Genomic DNA, 21,110 nt, shown 5'->3' on the forward strand with positions numbered 1-21,110 from the left:
CTGAACCCTGTGTGAACGGAACGGTAGACAGCAGACCGGTTTCTCAGGGCACCTTCCGGCTTTTGGAACGCAAAGCGGAAGTTAAGCTCAGCTGCTTTCAGCGGGGAAAATGAAAGCCTCACTGCAGTCTTTACTGAGATGGAGTGATGACACGGAAGGATGGGCGGAGCCTAGCTGGGTCATGTGATCTGAGAGAAGCCCATCTGCTGCTGCTACATCTGTGAACCTAAAGCATTGCATAAAGTTTATTTTAATAATATATAGAGAGAGAATGAGGAGCCAGCCTGAGTCATGTGATCAGAGGAAACTGGATTTGGTGTCACAGAATAAAGGTGTGGGAGGTGCTTTTGTCATGTGATCAGTTGTATTTAGTATGCAGAGAATCTATGGTATAGTAGTAGTCTGATCCCACCAATCAGAAGAAAGTGAAGCAGTGGTCTGATCCCACCAATCAGAAGAAAAGGAAGCAATGGTCTGATCCCACCAATCAGAAGAAAAGGAAGCAATGGTCTGATCCCACCAATCAGAAGTTGGCAATGGACACTACTCACCCTGCAAACTAAATCCAATGGATGGCGGGGGATGGCTCAGGCCAGCACCGAAGGCTTGTGTTTCGGGAGCTCCAGGTGGCGTCTATGTCGGGTGAATTTCGGGGAGAATGGAGTCCCCCCATAATGACCATGGCAAGTGTGCATCCGTATGCCTGGAGGAACCATTAATGATACGGGGAGGCGGGGCTTGTGATGCCCATACCATCGTCTCCACCATGCAACGATACAGACTACACCTCACCATATTCCAAATGGATGCCGAGGAAAGCCAAGTGCCTCCTTTGTCTTTAAGGAATGAGGATCTGCCCCAAGTACCTTCTATAACAGTACTACCTGACCCTCAACTCTGCCCCCAAGATCCAGGGCCACAAAACCCGGCCTATTGGGCATCACTAAAGGGGCCATGTAACTGTTCCTACCACCACAGAATGCTCGATACTCCTGAGACACAGCTGTGACCGAGATTCCCTTAAAGGGAATGACCACTGGGTGGGCTGAGCAGGGGGGGTCACTGTACAAAGAAGCCCCGCCCACCTAATCGGGTTCTGATTTCAGGATACAACACACGGAGAAGAGTTCAGGCAGGAGAACTTATTTTCAGATACATTAAAAAAGTCAGTAGCATTTATTAAATACAACAATCGAGGCTGTGCGTTAGACAGTGAGACTTAAAGGGGAGGACCTCTAGACACGGAAGCACCATAAAAGCTGAAGAGCACGTAGAAGGGAATGTCCCAGTAATAAAAACCGGGGTGTCTTATTAAAGAGCGTTTCCAGTGACTGTTGGACTTCGTTCATCCTCTTAAAGGGAATGTCCACTTCAGAGCATGTTCTCTTAATGGGAATGTCTACATTCTTAAAAGGGTGTTAGACTTAAGGGAATGTTGGCCAATGGAGGAAGCCAAGATGATAGGTTATGATGGAAGACTACTTCCAGCTAAAGTTTCTTACTAGACCCAATACAGTGATTGCCCCCGCCCCCTTTCATTAACCATAGACTCCTCCATACACACGGGTAGAGAAGAGGTCGAAGTCCCTTCACACACACACACGGGTTGACAAGAGGCTGAGGTTCCTCCATACACACATGTAGAGAAGAGGTTGAGGTTCCTCCATTCACACAGGTAGAGAAGAGGTTGTGGTTCCTCCATACACACGGGTAGAGAAGAGGTTGAGGTTCCTCCATACACACTGGTAGAGAAGAGGTTGAGGTTCCTCCATATACACTGGTAGAGAAGAGGTTGAGGTTCCTCCATTTACAAGGGTAGAGAAGCAGTTGAGGTTCCTCCATACACACATGTAGAGAAGAGGCTGAGGTTCCTCCATACACATAGGTAGAGAAGAGGCGGAGGTTCCTCCACACACACGGGTAGAGAAGAGGTTGAGGTTCCTCCACAAACATGGGTAGAGAAGAGGTCGAGGTTCCTCCACAAACATGGGTAGAGAAGAGGTTGAGGTTCCTCCACAAACATGGGTAGAGAAGAGGCTGAGGTTCCTCCATACACATAAGTAGAGAAGAGGCGGAGGTTCCTCCACACACACGGGTAGAGAAGAGGTTGAGGTTCCTCCACAAACATGGGTAGAGAAGAGGTTGAGGTTCCTCCACAAACATGGGTAGAGAAGAGGTTGAGGTTCCTCCACAAACATGGGTAGAGAAGAGGTTGAGGTTCCTCCACAAACATGGGTAGAGAAGAGGTTGAGGTTCCTCCATACACACAGGTAGAGAAGAGGCTGAGGTTCCTCCATACACACAGGTAGAGAAGAGGCTGAGGTTCCTCCATACACAAGGGTAGATAAGAGGCTGAGGTTCCTCCATACACAAGGGTAGAGAAGAGGCTGAGGTTCCTCCATACACACAGGTAGAGAAGAGGCTGAGGTTCCTCCATACACACAGGTAGAGAATCGGCTGAGGTTCCTCCATACCCACAGGTGGAGAAGCGGCTGAGGTTCCTCCATACACATGGGTAGAGAAGCAGTTGAGGTTCCTCCACCTGTCTCAGCTCTAAGCTGAGGCCACCAACCCATAATGGTTCCCCTATCTTTCATTAAAGTGGACAATCCCTTTAAGAGAGGACATTTTGGCATTTGAAGGGAAAAAAACTAAAATCTGTTTAGCAAACATATTTAAAAAGACCGGTGGTGGCCATCTTCAGCCAGGAGGTTGTCACGTCTGTTCCGTAAAGATGATGGCTCCCTGCTTACAGTTCAGGTCCTTTCATAGCAGATATTATATATAGCCCTTGGCCAAGTCCAAAAATGTCCCAAACCATCCCCTTCTTCCCTCTACTGGGGCCCCGCCTATTAGATGGTAGTTAGATGCACCATCTAGCCTGATGGTAATTGGAATGAGGTTAGACCTGAGAACAGAGGCTAGGCTGTAGGACATATGGCCAGCTCCTCTATGAGCTGAGACTCCTCCCCCTACCATTCTGAACGCAGAGGGACCTCCTCTGCCATAGGGATCGAGCACTTAAAAAAGGACAGTCCTTTTTATTAGGATTCGGTGATGGCGTCAGCAGACACAAAGCAGCTGAAGGCTCCCGTTCACGTTATGGTTTTCCGGTGGGTCTGTACGTGCTTGAACAAGGCATCTTTCCTCAGAAAGCGCTTCCCGCACTCCGAGCAGGTGTAGGCCTTTTCCCCCCCGTGTATCTGCTCATGCTTGATAAGGTTGGAGGCCCCACTGAAGCACTTCCCGCAGATGGAGCAGGAGTAAGGTTTCTCGCCCGTGTGAATGCGTCGGTGGATGACCATGTGCGAATTGGTGATGAAGCCCTTGCCGCAGTCGGGGCAGCTGTAGGGCTTCTCGCCGGCATGAATGCGGCGGTGGATGTCCAGGTGGGACTTGCTGGGGAAGCACTTGCCGCACTCGGGGCAGCCGTAGGGCTTATCGCCCGTGTGGGTCCTCTTGTGGCGGTCGAGGTGGGACTGGCTGACAAAGTCCTTTCCGCAGTCCTGGCAAGTGTAGGTCTTCTCCCCAGTGTGGCTTCGCAGGTGGACAAGTAGCTGAGGCCCGCTGAGGAATGACTCCCCGCACTCAGGGCAGGTGTCGGGCTTCTTCCCGGTGTGGATCCTCTGGTGGTAGATCAGGTTGGCCTGGCTCTTCAGCTCCTTGCCGCATACTAAGCACGTGAACGGCGTGTCCTTGGTGTGCACGCTCTGGTGGGCACGGAGGCTGGAGCTGGTGGGGAAGCCCCGGCCGCACTCCGGGCAAGGGAACGGGCGCTCCCCGGTGTGGCTACGCTCATGAACTGTGAGGTGGGACTTCTTGACAAAACACTTCCCACACTGGTCGCAGCCGAACGGCTTGTCACCTGTGTGACGCTTCTTGTGCTCCCGCAGGCTGGGCTTGCTGGAAAAGTACTTCCCGCATTCCGAACACAGGTGCGGCTTTTCCCGCGTGTGGACCCGCTGGTGCTTGATCAGCGTGGAGTTGCTGGCGAAGGCCTTCCCGCATTCTTGGCAAGCGAAGCGTTTCTCCGCCGTGTGGGCCCTCTGGTGCTTCACAAACTTCCGGTTGTTGCCGAAGCTCTTTCCGCAGATGGGGCAGACGGCGGTCATTTCCTCGGCCCCTCCAGAACTCTTTGGCCTACCCGTAACGTGATTCGGCAGCCGCGGCAAGCGCTCAATCCGCCTGCTCTTGGTAACGTTGGCTCTTTCTTTCGGGAGGGTTTCCTCTTTATTCTTAGCTATTGAAATTTGTGATTGATCCATCTCATGGTCAGACGACTGCTCCTCACTTGATGAGTGGGCTGTCTCTGCAACCTTCAATGTCTCTGCAACATTCACAGCCCTCACTTTCGTGCGATCTCTCGAAGAGCTGATGTCCGAGGCTGGGACCTGTTCCTCACCAGAGAAAGGTTCTTCCTTTACCATAATCGACAAGCTCGACGCATTATCCGTGGAGGGGGAGTGGTCACTTTGAGAGAGGAGTTCGTCACTTGAGAGAGGTTCCCGTTTGATGATGGCAGAGATATCTTGCTCATCGTCCATGGTGGTGGAAAGGTCGCTTTGTAGGAGATGCTCTTTGCTCAAGCTTGAGTCTTCTTTCATTGTAACTGGCACCATTTCCTTCTCATCCATGGAAGCGGAAAGGTCACTAGATGAGGGGTGTTCACAGGTAAGGGGTTCTTCCTTAACCATCGCAGGTCGATTTAGGGTGTTGTCAAAGCATGGAGACCTTTCAGGCCAAGAGAGCTGAGGAGTAGATGTAGGTGGCTCATGGCCTGTGGACTTAGACATGCCAGTGTGGGCTTCTCTTTCATCAGGGTGGAAGCACCGGAATGTGGGATATCTCCTTCTTCCCATTCAAAGGGTCCCCCTTGTCAGAAGCAGAACGATGCCATGGATAATCTGCGGAGGAGAAGTCATTGAAACTTGAGTTATCCACTTCTAGGACCGGGTCCCTCCTCCCCACAATACTTTTTAAACTTACAAACACCAGGCACGATAATGATGGAACAGACCGACATATAACAGACTTCAAGTATGGACAGGTCGGTTTTGGTGCCCACCAAGAACCCAGCTATATTATCTTCAGCACTGTGTCTGCTGTAGCTGCCCAGAAGTCCTCCATCAATATACTCATAGGCCTGGACTTTGCTCTCTGTTGCTTAGGCTATGAGGAAGCAGTGGCAGGCAGATCTCTGGACCGCTATGACCAATGCCGGGCTCAGGATCTCCATCCAGAAGAACATAACCATAAAGAAGTCTCAGTGAAAGTGAAATGATATCCCAAAAAGGTTTGGATTTCAACAGCCAAGATGAGATGACCAAAAACCATAGAGTCCTACATGGTGATCCTCCCATGCATAATCTAAGACCTCCTCTATGTGGCCTCCATGTTATTACGTAATCTCTCAATGCCCTTTAATGGTTCTGTCTGGATTAAGCAAACCCGGGACTCTGGACCACCCGGGACTCTGGTCTACCACTGCTCAGGTCACATTTTCAAAAATCCTAGTAGGCTGGTTTTGATAGTGTAGATCCTTCAGATGCCTCCTCTTTGGTCGTAAAGGTAACCTTCTGATTCCACATTACTTGGACCTCGGTGGAAAACATCCGTCACATCACCGAGGTCAAGAATGGGAATCGGAAACGCTTGGAAAGGAATTTTAACCCCTAACAGAACAGAGGTATGGAGTTTAGTACCTAACGCCATCATTGCCCTGCCAACCAAATCTTTTTAGGTAGACCTTCTTGCCATATAAAGCGTGGATCAACATGCATGGTGCTGCCGCCCATGAACCTAGAGGCCTTTGCAGAATCTGGGCATAACTTTCTTAATATGAACCCCTTCAAGAGGACCTGTCACTTTGCCTTTCCTGTTTGTAACCCATGCCAACTCTAACTGATTCTTACCTTGCCCACACAGCCTGGTGGGCCTGTTCTCCTGCAATAGCCCCGAGATAAAAGCTCCTCATTTATGTTGTCCCTGCGCCCCCACATGACAACGTTCAAGCCTGTTGATTGGCTACTCAGGAAAAGATCACATGCTCCTCCACACAAGGTACCTCCCAGTCAAGGGAGGCTATTACTTTCTCCAGGAAGGTGATAGATGTACTTCATTAAGCATAAGGCTATATGCCTTTCCTCACCAACTTCATCTTTTACGACCAAATCCCTCAACTCCACCTGGAATGACCCCACTGGAATCCAAAACTTGGTGTTGGATTGACTACACAGTGACATTTATTAGCCCCCTTCTACCTCAAGCAAAATGACCAGAACGATCGCAGTGAGTTTCTCCAAGGAGGAGTCTATCCAGAGATCCTTGTTGACAGCAAGGAGGAGAAGAAGCAGAAAGTTCCAATGAATTTGAAATGCTCCAAATTCACCACCCAATCCATGAGTCCAATATCAAGGTGCCACCATGTTAAAGCTTGGACATTCCAACCCTGACTTCAAGCAACTGTCAAACTACCCTTACCGGCATAGACCTCCAATGAGCTCTGGCTCTACTGAACGGAGTTCCCAGATTGGAGAAACAGGTCATATCCAATAGGATCAGACCTTCTGGAATCATGGACCACAATGGGGTACAAGGAGCCGCCAAACCCTCATCATATGTGCTGAGGGGTGGCCGGTTCTCCATCATGGCGCCCTTGTAGAGATCCCGGTGTCCTTCTAGATACTCCCACTCCTCCATGGAGAAATAGACAGAGACATCCTGACACCTTATAGGAACCTGACACACACAATGATACAGTCACCATCCAGACACACCCCTTGTCTGTTCCTGGAACACGTCCCAGAATTCCCGCCACCGCTCACCTCTCCTGTCAGCAGCTCCATGATCTTCTGGGTGACTTCTAAAATCTTCTTGTCATATCTTTCAGATGCTGAACAGGATGTCCCCAGATCATCTCTTCACTGTGATAAAAGAGAAGACAAAAATAAATATTACAAAATGGCCTCCCAGAATCCTCCTCACCTCTGCGGTCAGGTCTGTGTATTATGAATAGAGATAAGAGTGAGGTCATGTGACCTCCCAGAATCCTCCTCACCTCTGCGGTCAGGTCTGTTTTATGAATAGAGATAAGAGTGAGGTCATGTGACCTCCCAGAATCCTCCTCACCTCTCCGGTCAGGTCTGAGTATTATGAATAGAGATAAGAGTGATGTCATGTGACCTCCCAGAATCCTCACCTCTGCGGTCAGGTCTGTTTATTATTAATAGAGATAAGAGTGATGTCATGTGACCTCCCAGAATCCTCACCTCTGCGGTCAGGTCTGTGTTTTAGTGATGAGTGCTGGCATGTGATCTCCCAGAATCCTCCTCGCCTCTCCGGTCAGCAGGTAGATGAGCTCTATGGTCTGGCGGACGCATAGTCTGGGAAGCTGTCAGAAAGCGGTCTTTTATTCATTTTCGGATACGCCAGTCGTCCCCGCGAGACGTGTTACGACCCCATTGGTGTCCTGCTGAAACCCCCTTTCTCCTTAAAGGGGCTCGTTTAAACAAAACCCACCTGCCGGTATCTAGCCTGTGCACCTTCAATTTCACTCCCCGGAGGCGGCTCCAAGCACACACGCTGCCGCAGCGTCGATTTCTTTGCCTCTTCCGGATCTTGCCCTTAACCAAGATGGCCGCCGCGGGAGCGGAAGGATTGAACTGCTTCCGGCGTGTGGAACGCAGGCTGGCCGGAAATGGGGCGGATGGAGGGATCCCGCACTGGCTGGCTTAGCGGAGGTGAGAGGCTCCGAGGCGGCGCGAGAGTGCGAGCGCGTGACACCGCCTCATGAATATTCAGCCTCTTAATATTTTAAGGCGTGGTCTCTGAGCGTGTTATTTCATGAACAATAAAAAAGCTTGCTTCATTATTCAGAAGATGGGAGGGGATATATAGGGGAGGGTCATTAGGGAGGGGCTAATTAATATGCATACAAGGGACTGGTGATTCTATGAATATTAATGATTTCATATTTATAAGGAGGTGGTTGACACTATTTGAGCAGGAAACCGGCTTATGAATATTAATGAACATGAGAGCAGTGTCCAGGAATTATTATTAGGTCATTCATATTCAGAAGAGGGAGGGAACTGAGAACCTAAGGATGGGCTAGAATGCCTCATGAATATTAATGAGCTCTGGGCAGCTCGTTAATTATAAAAAAGGAGTGATTGTCAATGTTTAATATTCATGAGGGTCTCATTAATATTCATACAGCGAAGAACCCCGCAGATGTAATAATGACAGCGTGTCACTGCCTTGTGAATAATAAGTAAACTAAATTATTAACCAACTATTATTATTTGGGGGTGGGACTGAGATATAAAGGGGCGTGGTCACAACTATATGTGCCCACAATAAATGTTGATGAATGTTATTTATCGTGGGGTATTGACACTTAGGGGTCGGGACGAGTGATCAGCGTTTTATTGGGGGGGGGTCCAGAGAATTCATTATAATAATGCCCCTCCTCTTGTGACATTATAATCATTACTAGTCAGGACGGGGTGGTGGGTGACTGATAGGTAAGGAGGAGCTTCTGATAGTTGAAGGACATTTCTCTAATATGGACACCCCCAACCATTCTACACAAGAGCCATCTTCTCACATTAAAGAGGAACTAATCTCAGTTTGAGAACATATCCCCAACCCTGATGTCCTAACCTCCACCAATCCTACACCAGATCCATCTTCTCCTGCTAAAGAGGAACTCCTCTCAGTTGGAGAACATATCCCCCATCCTGATGTCTTCACCTCCACCCATCCTACACAAGATCCATCTTCTCACATTAAAGAGGAACTCCTCTCAGTTGGAGAACATATACCTCACCCTGATGTCTTCACCAATCCTACACAAGAGCCATCTTCTCATGTTAAAGAGGAACTCCTCTCAGTTGGAGAACATATCCTCCACCCTGATGTCCTCAGCTCCACCCATCCTACACAAGATCCATCTTCTCATGTTAAAGAGGAACTCCTCTCAGTTGGAGAACATATTCCCCATCCTAATGTCTTCACCTCCACCACTCCTACACAGGAGCCATCTTCTCCTGTTAAAGAGGAACTCCTCTCAGTTAAAGAACATCCACCTCACCCTAACATCTGTGCACCCACAGAAAGAGCCAGACATTTTAAGGAGGAAGCACCCTCAGGGAAAGAAAACGGACCTATGTGCCACATTCAACCCAAGTTCATTAAGGAGGAGCCCATCCCATGCCAAAAAAAGGAAGCCGCACCTCAGGTTAAGGAGGACCCCCTTCCATGTGAGGAAAGGGATCCTACAGACCACCCAACAGATGCCCCTAGTGTTATTATAGGGGAACCCCTTGAAGAAGCAAAGCATGTTGATAGAGGAAGTCCTCTGCCCGCCTCTGATAATGACGATTGTATATCCGTTATCATTGAGGAGGCACCTGAAGATCCCCCATGCTCCCCATCTGCTCATATCAAGGAGGAGGCCCTCTTTTATGAAAAGGTTTGCACAGAGTGCGGAAAGCGATTCCCAGGTGACTCAGACCTTGTTTGCAACCATGCTGCCAAGCAGCAGCAAGCCCGCCTTCCCAAGGTGCCGTATTCCTGCTACACCTGTGGCACCTACTTCAGGTTCAAGTCCAAGCTTGCCGTCCACCAGCGGATCCTCACGGATCACGTATTCCTGCCCGCAGTGCAGCCGGGGGTTCAAGTGCAATGCCGATCTGGTGATCCACCAGAGGATCCAATAAGAGTGCACATTTTCCTGTCCTGAATGCGGGAAGAGTTTCCCCAGCAACTCAGACCTGGTGAAGACCCACAGTGGCCATACAGCTGCTCTGAGTGCGGCCGGGATTTCATTAGCAAATCAACTCTGGTAATCCACCTGAGAGTCCACACAGGGGAGAAGCCCTTCACCTGCTCAGCGTGTGGGAAACGTTTCATCAGCAGCTCCCACCTCATTCAGCACCAGAAGACCCACAGCGCCAAAAAGCCTTACCCGTGCAACCAGTGCGGCAAGTGTTTCATCAGCAACGCTGACCTCACCAAGCGCCGGGTCATCACCAGGGCGAAAAACACTTCCCGTGCTCGGAATGCGGGAATCCCTTCATCAGCAAGTCATCCCTAGTGCCATCCCGACCTCTTCATCCACCGCAGGGGCCACACGGGTAAAAGGCCTTTCCCGTGCCCTGAGTGCGGGAAGTGTTTCGTGAGCAAAAGCGCATGTGAAGCGCCACCGGCTGAAAGGCGACCCGCCACACCGTAGCTCCAGAAAGATTCCGTTTTCCAAAATAGTCCACTGGGTAGCAGAGCGGTCTTTTGTTGGGTCAAAGAGGACCTGTCAGGTTGTATTAGTAGACAGACGAGCTATGGCAGTTCAGCTAGCTCTATACGGCGCCTAAGGGGCATAAGGTCATGTGATCGTCCAAAGCCAATTGAAGGATAATTGAGGCTTGTAGTCTGACAGGCAGGGAAAGGTCATGGGAAGACTGATGAGGTGAAGGGCCATGTGGGTGATGTCATTAACGTCCTACAGATAAGTGGACAAAGCAATGGTGGAAGAGGAAGTGATGGAACACCCAGGAGGTACTGTGTGGCATTAGAAGCATTATCAGTGGATGAAAAGGAATGGTGTGCCGAAAGTCAGTAGGAGTTAGTATTGGCAGGGTGACCTGAGGGTTAGAAGAGCTGAATGGTGGTCGCGTGTAGTGGCAGCACAGAACAGTATAAAGGGAGATGGATGCCAGAAGGTTGTAGAATCAAAAATGAGGGACCAGAGGGATGTGAAGTGACATAGGGGGTGCTGGAGCATGTGGTGTTGGGTGGCACTTCGGCTGGTGAAATAAACACCATGAAAATGGTTGTTGCTGAGATAGTTCTTAATTGGATACCGACCAGGTGGTGGAGATGACATCAAGACAACCTCGTCAGGAAGCCTCAATTTTATCTCCGCGTTGTAAAATGGATGAAGAAAACAAGAAAAATTGTTCATTTCCTTAAATATCCATCCAGGACTACACAGCATGAATGGATCGCCTGACCCCCAAAACCTCCCCCCCTCCCCCCGATGCCACAGAACGTTCTTCCAGTAACATAGATAATGTCATACAGAGGAAGCTAATAACATCTTTCCCTGTTCTGTGTGTGGAAGGAGGTTCACATCACCGGATGGCATTGTCAAACACGAGACCCCCCATACAATGGACAAGCCCTTCTGCTCTGAGTGCGGGAATCAGTTTAGAAGGAAGTTGATATTAGTCAATCATCAAAATGTTCACCGAGGAGACAAGCCGACGACCATTTGCCTGCCCGTAATGTGGCAAATGCTTTAATCAGGAGTCCAACTTGGCCAGACACCTGGGAGCGAAACCGTATACATGTCCCAGGTGTCCAAAACCTTTTAGCCAGAAATCCAAACTGATCTACCATCTTCAGAGCCAGCGAGAAGCCATTTCCATGGGTGAGAAATGGGCTCTTGATTTCCACCTGGATGGTCATCCTGAGAGGCTCCTAACTTGCCAGTCAACAGAGACTTTTAGGCCTCTGGGCAAACTTGTTGAGTTCATCTGTAGGAAACACTATGGACTTGTACATATGTACAATTCTCTTGCCCATTCAGAACCTGTAAATGTGTTTTGTAGGAATTATTTAAAATTAATGTAAATAAACAGGCCTTGAAGTCTTCTCACGTCCCATCTCTCTTCTTGGGTCAATGACTCAGTTGTCTTCTATACTGACTTTAGGCAAAGCTTGTTCAAATTAACAGTTGTGGATTAATCATAACATGAACGCTCTACTAAAAATGTATTTCAACCACATAAAACACCCAAATATTGGGCAGTTTTGAGAATTACGAACTTTTTGGACTCTGATCCTAGCCCCAATTGTACGTGAACCTAAACCAAGCTCTTACCTTAACTTTCAACCTAAATCTTACATAGTCAGGTCGACAAAAGTCCATCGCGTTGAACCAACCCTAACCTTACCCTAACCCCCAAACCTAAGCCTCAATCTTCGACCTAAACCTTACTATAACCCATAAACTTACATTAATTTTCAACCTCACCATTGTACCCATTGATTAACCCTTACCCAGCCTAACTGTCACGTACCTGGGGAGAGACTGGAAGGTGAGGAGGCTTCCCTTGCAACTCGTGTCCTACCACCCCTGGTGATGGGAACAGGGAGCAGATGGACAGCGAGGAGCAAGAGTGCCACTGATGGGAACCGACACTGTGCAGGAGACGTCCTGGTAGCGGGTAGACAGCAAGCCGGAGGTTCAACCGGGCAGGCGGCGTTGGGAACATATTCGAGAGGCTGAAGTGTGGTCAGGAAAGCCAGAGGTTGGAGCAAGGTACAAAATTAGGAGGCAGAAGGCAAAGTCCATGAAACAGGCCGAGGTCAGGGGCAGGCACCAATCAATAGGGAGAAGTCCAAACAAACCGGGGCAAGCAGGTAACAGGAATCCGACAGAGTACAGGCACACTAGCTGAAAGACCATCAGCCATGGGGTAAGGGCAGGCTCGTTTTTATATGCCAGGGTAGCAGTGTCATTTCCGATGTGACGGCTTTTGCGCGTGTTTCCACGCACTGCGCACTATGGCATGTTTTCCGGTCACACGAAGACTGGGTTTGTGCGCATACGAGGCCGCCATTTTACCCACTAATGCCAAATGCTTGTCCCAACTCTACACTTCAATATTATCAACATTTGTAGCACCAACGATATACTAAGGGAATGATGCCGGCATTAATAATACTATACAGATATGTTCTAACACTGACCAGGGTCAACAATGTTGATGTTGGCATACAGTGAGCCAAACTGAACCTGGTCCAGAACGTCAGCACCGGTTCCAATCGATCTGTTCCTTCTAGGCTCCCGCATCCCTTTTGAGCATAGACACCTCCTCCACCACTCTTCTTCCCATGAGCTTATCATCTAGGAGCCACTGGGAGGGGGGGCAGTTAGTAGATGTCGGGAGCAGGGAGGAGGTGGTTTTTCTAGAAGGAGGTTAGAAGAAAAACTGCTCATAAAACATAGTAGGCCCAGATCTCAGCTCAGCATAAGGCCCGGTGCCAAAATGGAAGAGTGTCAGGCGGTGCCGCGGATTCGCAGCGGGGATAGGAACCCACTGGCAGGAAGCAGACCAGAAGATCCAAGAGCGCGGTACAAGAGGGCAAATCCAAAGGGGTAGTCAGGTCCAGTCCGGGTCAAGGCAGGCAGCTAAGGTTCAGAAGCGGTAGACAGGCCAAGGGGTCGGTAACCAGGAAGTTCGGAAAAGAGGACTCAGGAAACGGAAGCAGAAAGAAACAAAGGGGCTAGGCGATTACACCATAGAGGTGGAATAACTCAGCAACAAGCCAGGGCTCTGACCAGGTTATATAGCCTGGTCAGAATGAAAGGGGGAATCAAAGCCACTCCATGGTCGCCAGGGCAACCAGGAGGCTTCTCCGTCCGGGAGCCAATGGCAGGAAGACATTTTCATAACCTTTATCAAACTGATGGATCCTTCAAAGACAGTACATGCATGAGGAATCCATCTAAGCTTAAGAGACAGAGGCCAATGTTGGTGGGATGCTCCTCACGAAAAGGATCTCCATCTAAGCTGGAGAGACACAAGCCCGTTCTGGGTTTTATGGTCTTCAGAAACAGCCAGATGCATGGAAAGGGGAACTCTTGGGAACCCTATACATTGTTCAGTGTCATGGTGTGCTGAGGATGCTTCTGAAAAGGGTTAGAGATTCCGTAGAAGACCACATCTGGGACACGTTGATATCCAGACCGGTCTTGTTATTGTGAGACCTTTGTAGACCTAATTTTTCCATTGAAATGGAGACGCTTCTTTTGGAGAGCCTGGCTTGCTTTTCATAAGCATTAGTTGAAATCTCCCATGCTGTGCTTTGTACTCGACTGAAGATCTCTTTTACCTGTAGAGGTAGAACAGCTAACATGGGCTTCAGGACCTAACACCCTTATAAACTGTTTACTACACCCTAATCTATGCAGGCTGACCTCTCCTGAAAGTGCTAGTTGTTTGCTTGTCAAGGTGGTGGGACCAGGGGTGCCTGTGCGCACATGCACGTGACTTTGCCGTGAGCAATTAGTCACTTCAGGTGCTGGTGATCAGCGGAGAGGGCCTTCCTCTCACACCTCTCATAGGAGGAGCGTGTTACAGAGATATTTTATTCTGATCGGACTGTCCGGTGAAGGAGTCAAGCACCCGTGAGTAAAGACATATTCGAGACATTACACACTATCTGGTTGATCTTTTCTTCCATGTGTGTTTATAACTCAGGGTGACACCATACTCCATGATTCACCGGTCCACAATTTAAGTCCCAGAATCATTAGGATTTTCTCTTCAATCAAGCGTTCCATCCCAAATGTTGACAGCTCTAAATAGTGAGTAAAAGCTACACGTGTGTCATTTGATCGGCTACAATACCAGCCTGAGAAAACTGAACCTCCTCAGATTTACTGAGGAGACCCAAATCAGGTCCCAAGTGGCTAAAAAGAGAAATCCACCGAGTCATACTTAGACTACAATCTAAATTGGAGCGCTGTCTCCTTTGAGGATTATCCGGCATTATTTAAGATTTACATCAGCTTGTCCACAGAGTGAATGTTTGTTTGTTTAGAGTGAATGGGTTGTTGCAATAACCAAAAATATTTGTTAGATTTATCATGGGTGTAGTTTGAAGTGGTGCAATAATATTGTTCATTAATTTTTTAACCAATTAAACTAATTTTGTACTAAATTTGACTCTCCGACCCTCTTTAAGAGCTGCACTTTGAGTTAACCAATCTGTGTGTATCTCTTGTTTCCATTTATGCCTTGTAATAGCAGCTGGGGGTTGTCTTCTTTGAGAGTCACTAATGAATTAATTAATTCTAATTAATTCTGGGTCTGGTACTCTGGGTAAACTGTTTTATTTTTGCTTCCTCTCACACCCTCTTCCCATTGGTTCCCAGGGGTCTGTAGCTTCCTTTTTGCCCTCACAACGGGGGTGTTTCTGGTCCCTGATGGGTTTAAATTCCAGCCAGAGCCAAGACTTGTTGCTGACTTATTCTGCCATACCCAGTGCAGCTACGAAGCGTTACTTCCTGTTCAACTGGTCCATGCCTTCCTTCCCCGCTATTTGGATCTCCTAGTTATTGACCCCTGGCTTGACTTCCCGTTTATGATACTTGCTGCCTCCCTTGACTGTATGGCATCAATACTTATAGTGTTTTTGCCTTCAACAAGTTTACAGATCCGGAATTCTCACTTTGTAAATTTTTTTTTTTCCTGCCCCTTAAAGGTCACGTACCGCTCTCTACGTTATCGGCACTTTATAAATAAAGGCAGAACGTTTGGAGTTTAATGCCCTTTATTGGTTTGAATAATGGAACATAACAATAGTCCTCAGTTCTGGTGGCAACCACAAGATGGCAGGACAAGCCAGAAGCCAGGTGGAACGCAGACGAAGGAAAGGAAGTGGAACGCACAGGCAGGAAGTGAGGTAGAACACAAAGACAGGAAGTTCCGGGTGAGACAGGAAGTAGAGCAGAGGACATATTGGTTACTGGCGGCAGGTAATGATATTTAATATAGCTTCTCATTTCACATCTGTAGCTGCTTATTCCACAGGTGGAGCAGACCCTGGTGACTTGTGACCGAGAGGCCCCATGCAAGAGGAGGTGGAGACCATGGAGGTCAGCTGGCAGGTCACATGACAAAGCCAGGGCAGAATTTTGGCAGCTGAAACCGAATAATCTGGCTACAGAGTTGGCCAGCTTTCCTAATTTCCATTGATGGTTTCCACGCACGCTCCTGGAAGTTTTTTGCCCCGTCAAATGGCCCAGATTGTCATCTAACCGAATGCACGATGTAAAGCCTTTGTTTCTGAATGCGGTATATCATGCTTAGAACAAAAGAAGGCTATTAGGTGCTTTCAAGGAATGCTAATTTTAAGACATTACTGTAGAGGTGAAATTGGGTCGAAAAAAAAGAAGAGGTCTATTAAGTTACCTTAAATGGTTGCTCCACCCCAAAATCCAATTTTGGTTATAGGAGGAGTATTGTGGTATAGGCGATGTCTGTTGGGCATTAATTCCAGTTCGTAGCCAACAGTAAGATGTCCCTGCCCATCATTTGTGACTGTGTTCCTATCCACTTAGGAGTTTTGGGTGTCGTGTATTCTAGCTTCTCCTGTTACATTCTCCGTAATAGAAATCCAGAAGGTATGGTGTGAGCCCCTCATCATGAGAGCAGACCCAGAAACTCAAGGCAGAGATCTCACCAAGAAAGTCCCAGAGAGAAGAAGACACTCTCAAGGGGGTTAGCTTTCCAGCATCCTCCAGCAGTTCTGAACCCAAAGCGTTGGTACTCTCTTGGACGGGGTGGAACTCACCCTCCATGAGCAAACATCTGAGAAGGAATTGAGGCCCCTCATGGTATCCCACTGATGAGATGGCCAATGGGACCCAGATGTGGTTTCGGTTGAAAGCAGCTTACTTCAAGGAAATCTGAGCTAAGACAATTCTTTCGAAGGTCCAAACCCATGGATTAAGAACGTAACTGAGGTTCCTCTGCAGGATTTCTGGGCTTGCTTTCTTTGATAGGGTGAGGAATCTGGTCTCGGAACGTCTCTAAATAAATCTGCTGCCCCTTTTGGTCAAGAAATGTCACTAACGTTAATTTCGGCATCTGATATACACTATATTGCCAAAAGTATTGGGACGCCGGTCTTTACACGCACAGGAACTTTAATGGCATCCCAGTCTTAGTCCGTAGGGTTCAGTATTGGGTTGGCTCCGCCCTTTGCCGCTATAACAGCTCCAACTCTTGTGGGAAGGCGTCCACAAGGTTTAGGAGTGTGTCTATGGGAATGTTGGACCATTTGTGAGGTCAGGTACTGATGTTGGAGGAGAAGGCCGGGCTCGCAGTCTCCGCTCTAATTCATCTCAAAGGTGTTCTATCGGGTTGAGGTCAGGACTCTGTGCAGGCCAGTCAACTTCCTCCACCCCAAACTCCCCCATCCATGTCTTTATGGACCTTGCTTTGTGCACTGGTGCGCAGTCATGTTGGAAGAGGAAGGGGCCGTCCCCAAACTCCTCCCATAAAGTTGGGAGCATGAAATTGTCCAAAATGTCTTGGTATGCTGATGCCTTAAGAGTTCCCTTCACTGGAACTAAGGGGCAAAGCCCAACCCCAACCATAATCCCCCCTCCACCATCGCATTGCCAGACAGAGAAGCGTGATTGGTCACTCCAGAGAACACGCCTCCACTTCTCTAGAGTCCAGTGGCGGCGTGCTTTACACCACGGCATCCCTCGCTTTGCATTGCACTTGGTGATGTAAGGCTTGGATGCAGCTGCTCGGCCATGGAAACCCATTCCATGAAGCTCTCTACGCACTGTTGTTGGGCCAATCTGAAGGCCACACCAAGTTTGGAGGTCTGTAGCTATTGACTCTGCAGACAGTTGGCGACTTCTGCGCACTGTGCGCTTAAGCATGCGCTGACCTCGCTCTGTCATGTTACGTGGCCGACCACTTCCTGGCTGAGTTGCTGTTGTTCCCAGTTGCTTCCACTTTGTTATAATACCAGTAACAGGTGACTGCAAAATATTTAGTAGCCAGGAAATGTCACGGATGGACTTATTGCACAGGTGACACCCTATCATGGTACCACGCTTGTAGTCACTGAGCTCCTGAGAGCGACCCATTCTTTCCAAAATGTTTGTAGAAGCCTCTGCATGCTGAGGTGCGTGATTGTATACACCTGTGGCCATGGAGGGGATTGGAACACCTGAATCCCATGATTTAGAGGGGTGTCCCAATACTTTAGCCAGTATAGTGTAGATGTCTCCTTGAATTGGACTGGGCAAATTTACATCAGTCTAAAGAGTTCATTTCTCCGAGCTGGTCACTGGTCTGGGAACACCTTGGATTCTCCAGGAACAGCTAAAATAGGGAAAGCCAGTTTGGCCTGCTAAGGTAAATCGAGCATTTTAAACTGCGACCAGAATTTATAACACTAACATGAAGCTCCTTGAGAAAAGAGCACACAAATTTGGGATGGGCGATATGGAATTTGAGGTTTAAAGGTTACCTGACGCCATTAAGATTTTGTTTTCTAGTTGAATTAGCTTCCGATCCTTCTTTTTAGAAAGATCTCTACGGATCGCTCGACCGAATCGGTAAGGATGGACGAAGACTGGGGTCACATGACGGAGAAAATATTAAACCTCACCCTAGAGCTCATCTACCTGCTGACCGGAGAGGTGAGGAGGATTCTGGGAGGTCACATGACATCACGCTTATCTCTATTAATAAAACACGGACCTGACTGGACAGGTGAGGAGGGTTCTGGTCACTGTTTATGTACTATGCTAATGTTTCCCCACAGGATTATGAGATAGTAAAGAAGACAGCCCGGAAATATATAAAACAAAGAGAAGGTCAGCATTTGTCTAAAGGATTTAACAAACATACCCCGACCATGTCTCTGCCTTCATCCCTGATACCTGAAAAGAACAACAACAAGAAGATCCTGGAAGTCACCCAGAAGATCATTGAGCTGCTGACAGGAGAGGTGAGTGGTGCCGGGAATTCTGGGACATGATCCAGGAACAGACAAGGGGTGTGTCTGGGTGGTGACTGTATCATTGTGTGTGTCAGGTTCCTATAAGGTGTCAGGATGTCTCTGTCTATTTCTCCATGGAGGAGTGGGAGTATCTAGAAGGACACCGGGATCTCTACAAGGACGTCGTGATGGAGGACCGGCCGCCCCTCACTTCACTGGGTAAGGGGAGACTATAATGTAAAGGAGAGCGCAGTACTAGATCCCGCATCATCTGATAAACACATAAAAGCAATGTATTCAGTCAGTGTGTGTGTGTTTCCTACAGATGAATCCAGCCACAAGAACCCACCAGAGAGATGTCCCCGTCCTCTGCATTTCCAGGATTCCTCGAAGGAAGATCGCAGTCCCAGTCCGCTGTATTCCCAGGATTCCACACAAGAAGTTAGCAGCCCCAGTCCTCTGCATTCCCAGGATTCCACACAGGAAGACCACGACATCCCGGACCATTTTCAGGTAGGTGGAACCAAGGACTGAATATCAAAGTGAATATAGCTCTGTAGAGACGATTATTGATGTTCATAAACTCCTATTCTTCTGGTGTGCCCGGTGACGACTGTAACTGTGTCATGTAATGTGTCACCCAGCTTGAAAACCTGAAAAACATAAAAGTTGAAGAGATAGACGAAGAAGAAGAGTCATTGATAAGAGGTTATTGGCAGCGTAAGACGGAGGAAGGTCCCATAGAGATTGACGCAGGTGAGGCACTTACATCTGGAAGCCAATGAGCATGATTATGAGGTTTTGTTGTCGTTGTCCCCTCCCCTTCTCTTACTCCATTGTCTTTCTTTATGTTTATACATTTGCCCCTTGCCACCACTACGTACATTTTTGGGGTATCGGGAAGTCTTTCTTTTCGATGGTTTTGGCAATTTCACTATCATGTATCGTACTGGGAGGCTACTGACTGGGGAAATTGAATACCAAGTCTTGTAGTGTTCTCAAAATTATGGATTCCGCTTTTTGTCTTTTGTTACTAACTCAAAAACAGCTTTCTGACTTTCCATTCCCTTCCTCAGCATGTTTAACATGGGCCAGGGTTCAGACTCCTGTTGGGTTGTTTTTTTTGCTGTGTGACGTTTGGGTAGATTTCCCTTCAGTTGTCCCGGTGACACCCTGTGTATCATGGTTTGAGAGGGTGTCACTAGCATAGGAAGTGTGGGTCAGTGTACGAAACAGGATCACGTACCTGTTGGAGGACCGATTGGTTGAGGAGGCCACCCTTGGGGCTTTTGCCTGATCCCCCTGGATGTGGAAACAGGGAGCGAGTAGACAGAGAGAAGCACGGGTGCCAAAGTGTTCAGACACGGTGCCTGGTAGAAGTCCGGCAACTGGATCCCTGGAGCAGGGTTGGTGCACAGCTGTGATGTCAGCCAGGTTTGCAGCAGAAACTGGAGAGAGGTCAAACAAGCCAGGTATCAAGCCAGTGGGTCAGCTCAGTACAGAAGGAGCAGGCAGAGTCCAGATAACAAGCAGAGGTCAGGGGCAGGTAGCAACCAGCCAAAGTCAGCAGCAATGTGGGTCGAGGTAACAGGCAACAGATCAGCAGGAACACAAGCACAAGCTGAAAGACCATTCAGCACTGAGTCATTGGGCTAGCTGGTTTAAATAGGAACATCTAATAGAGGGCCATGAGTCATTTCCTGTGTGCCACTTCCTGTGCGCCACTGTGTCACTTCCTGTGTGCAACATTCCGTTGTGAGCGCATGTTTGCCGGCAACCCGGAAGACTGGGACCCGCGCATGCGTAGTAGCGCGCAAGCTCCTGGCTGTGGCCTTACAAACAGGAACACAGTCCTCAAAAGGAAAAGTGTTGACCTTTCTTACTCTGCTCAGAACGAAAGAGAAACCACAAAAAAAGTGGGCAAGGTGGCCTTAAAATGATGGGGGAGCCAGGAGAACCCTCTTAATATCTCAAGTGGGTCAATGATGTTTGCACGGCCTCTCTGCAAGCGTGACCCATGGTTGGGACATTTGTGTTCTAAGAAATTTGGTAAGTGGTTCCATTTTCGCATGCTACTTTGAACCACCAAACCGTGTGGTCAGAGAGTCTCAAGCATTTGGCCATCTTCTAAATATACCTTTTTTTTTTGCCGGCAGATGGTCACATGAAGAAAATGCCAAAGGAACATTTACTTTTATCCGCAGATGTAAAAGACGAAGAGTTTTCGGAGGATTATCTAGAAGAACTCCCTGATACCCCAAACACCTTTGGAGGACTCCACGGTGGATCCCCAGATCCCTCCCACCCTGGAGAAGCCTCTCCTGATAATTTAGATAATATGAGTTTGGGTCAGAGAGGCAGCAAAATGTTTCCCTGCTCCGTGTGCGGCAAATGGTTCACCACGTATGGAGGTCTCCTCATGCACCAGAGACTTCACACCGGGGTCAAGCCTTTCGCCTGTTCCTTCTGCGGGAAAAGCTTCACGCAGAAAGGCATTCTGGTCAACCACGAGAAGATCCACCGAGGGATAAAGCCATTCCCCTGCTCTGTGTGCGGTAAGTGTTTCG

At 48.4% G+C, this 21,110-nt stretch overlaps 2 protein-coding genes across 2 annotated transcripts in view; both read right to left on the bottom strand.

The window, feature by feature from the left end:
• The window catches only part of LOC108788099 (zinc finger protein 62 homolog), a 949,422-nt gene that overhangs the window by 546,403 nt on the left and 381,909 nt on the right, over nt 1-21,110 (bottom strand). The gene's annotated exons all lie outside the window — the stretch shown is intronic.
• The window catches only part of LOC108788076, a 240,035-nt gene that overhangs the window by 31,840 nt on the left and 187,085 nt on the right, over nt 1-21,110 (bottom strand). The window contains exon 30 of the mRNA XM_018557808.1: nt 3,160-4,061. Within this exon, the coding sequence (XP_018413310.1) occupies nt 3,160-4,061 (902 nt within the window). The remainder of the gene's footprint in view (nt 1-3,159; nt 4,062-21,110) is intronic.

Source organism: Nanorana parkeri, unplaced genomic scaffold (assembly GCF_000935625.1).
Source record: "Nanorana parkeri isolate BGI_ZX_2015 unplaced genomic scaffold, ASM93562v1 scaffold305, whole genome shotgun sequence".
Taxonomy (NCBI): Eukaryota; Metazoa; Chordata; class Amphibia; order Anura; family Dicroglossidae; genus Nanorana; species Nanorana parkeri.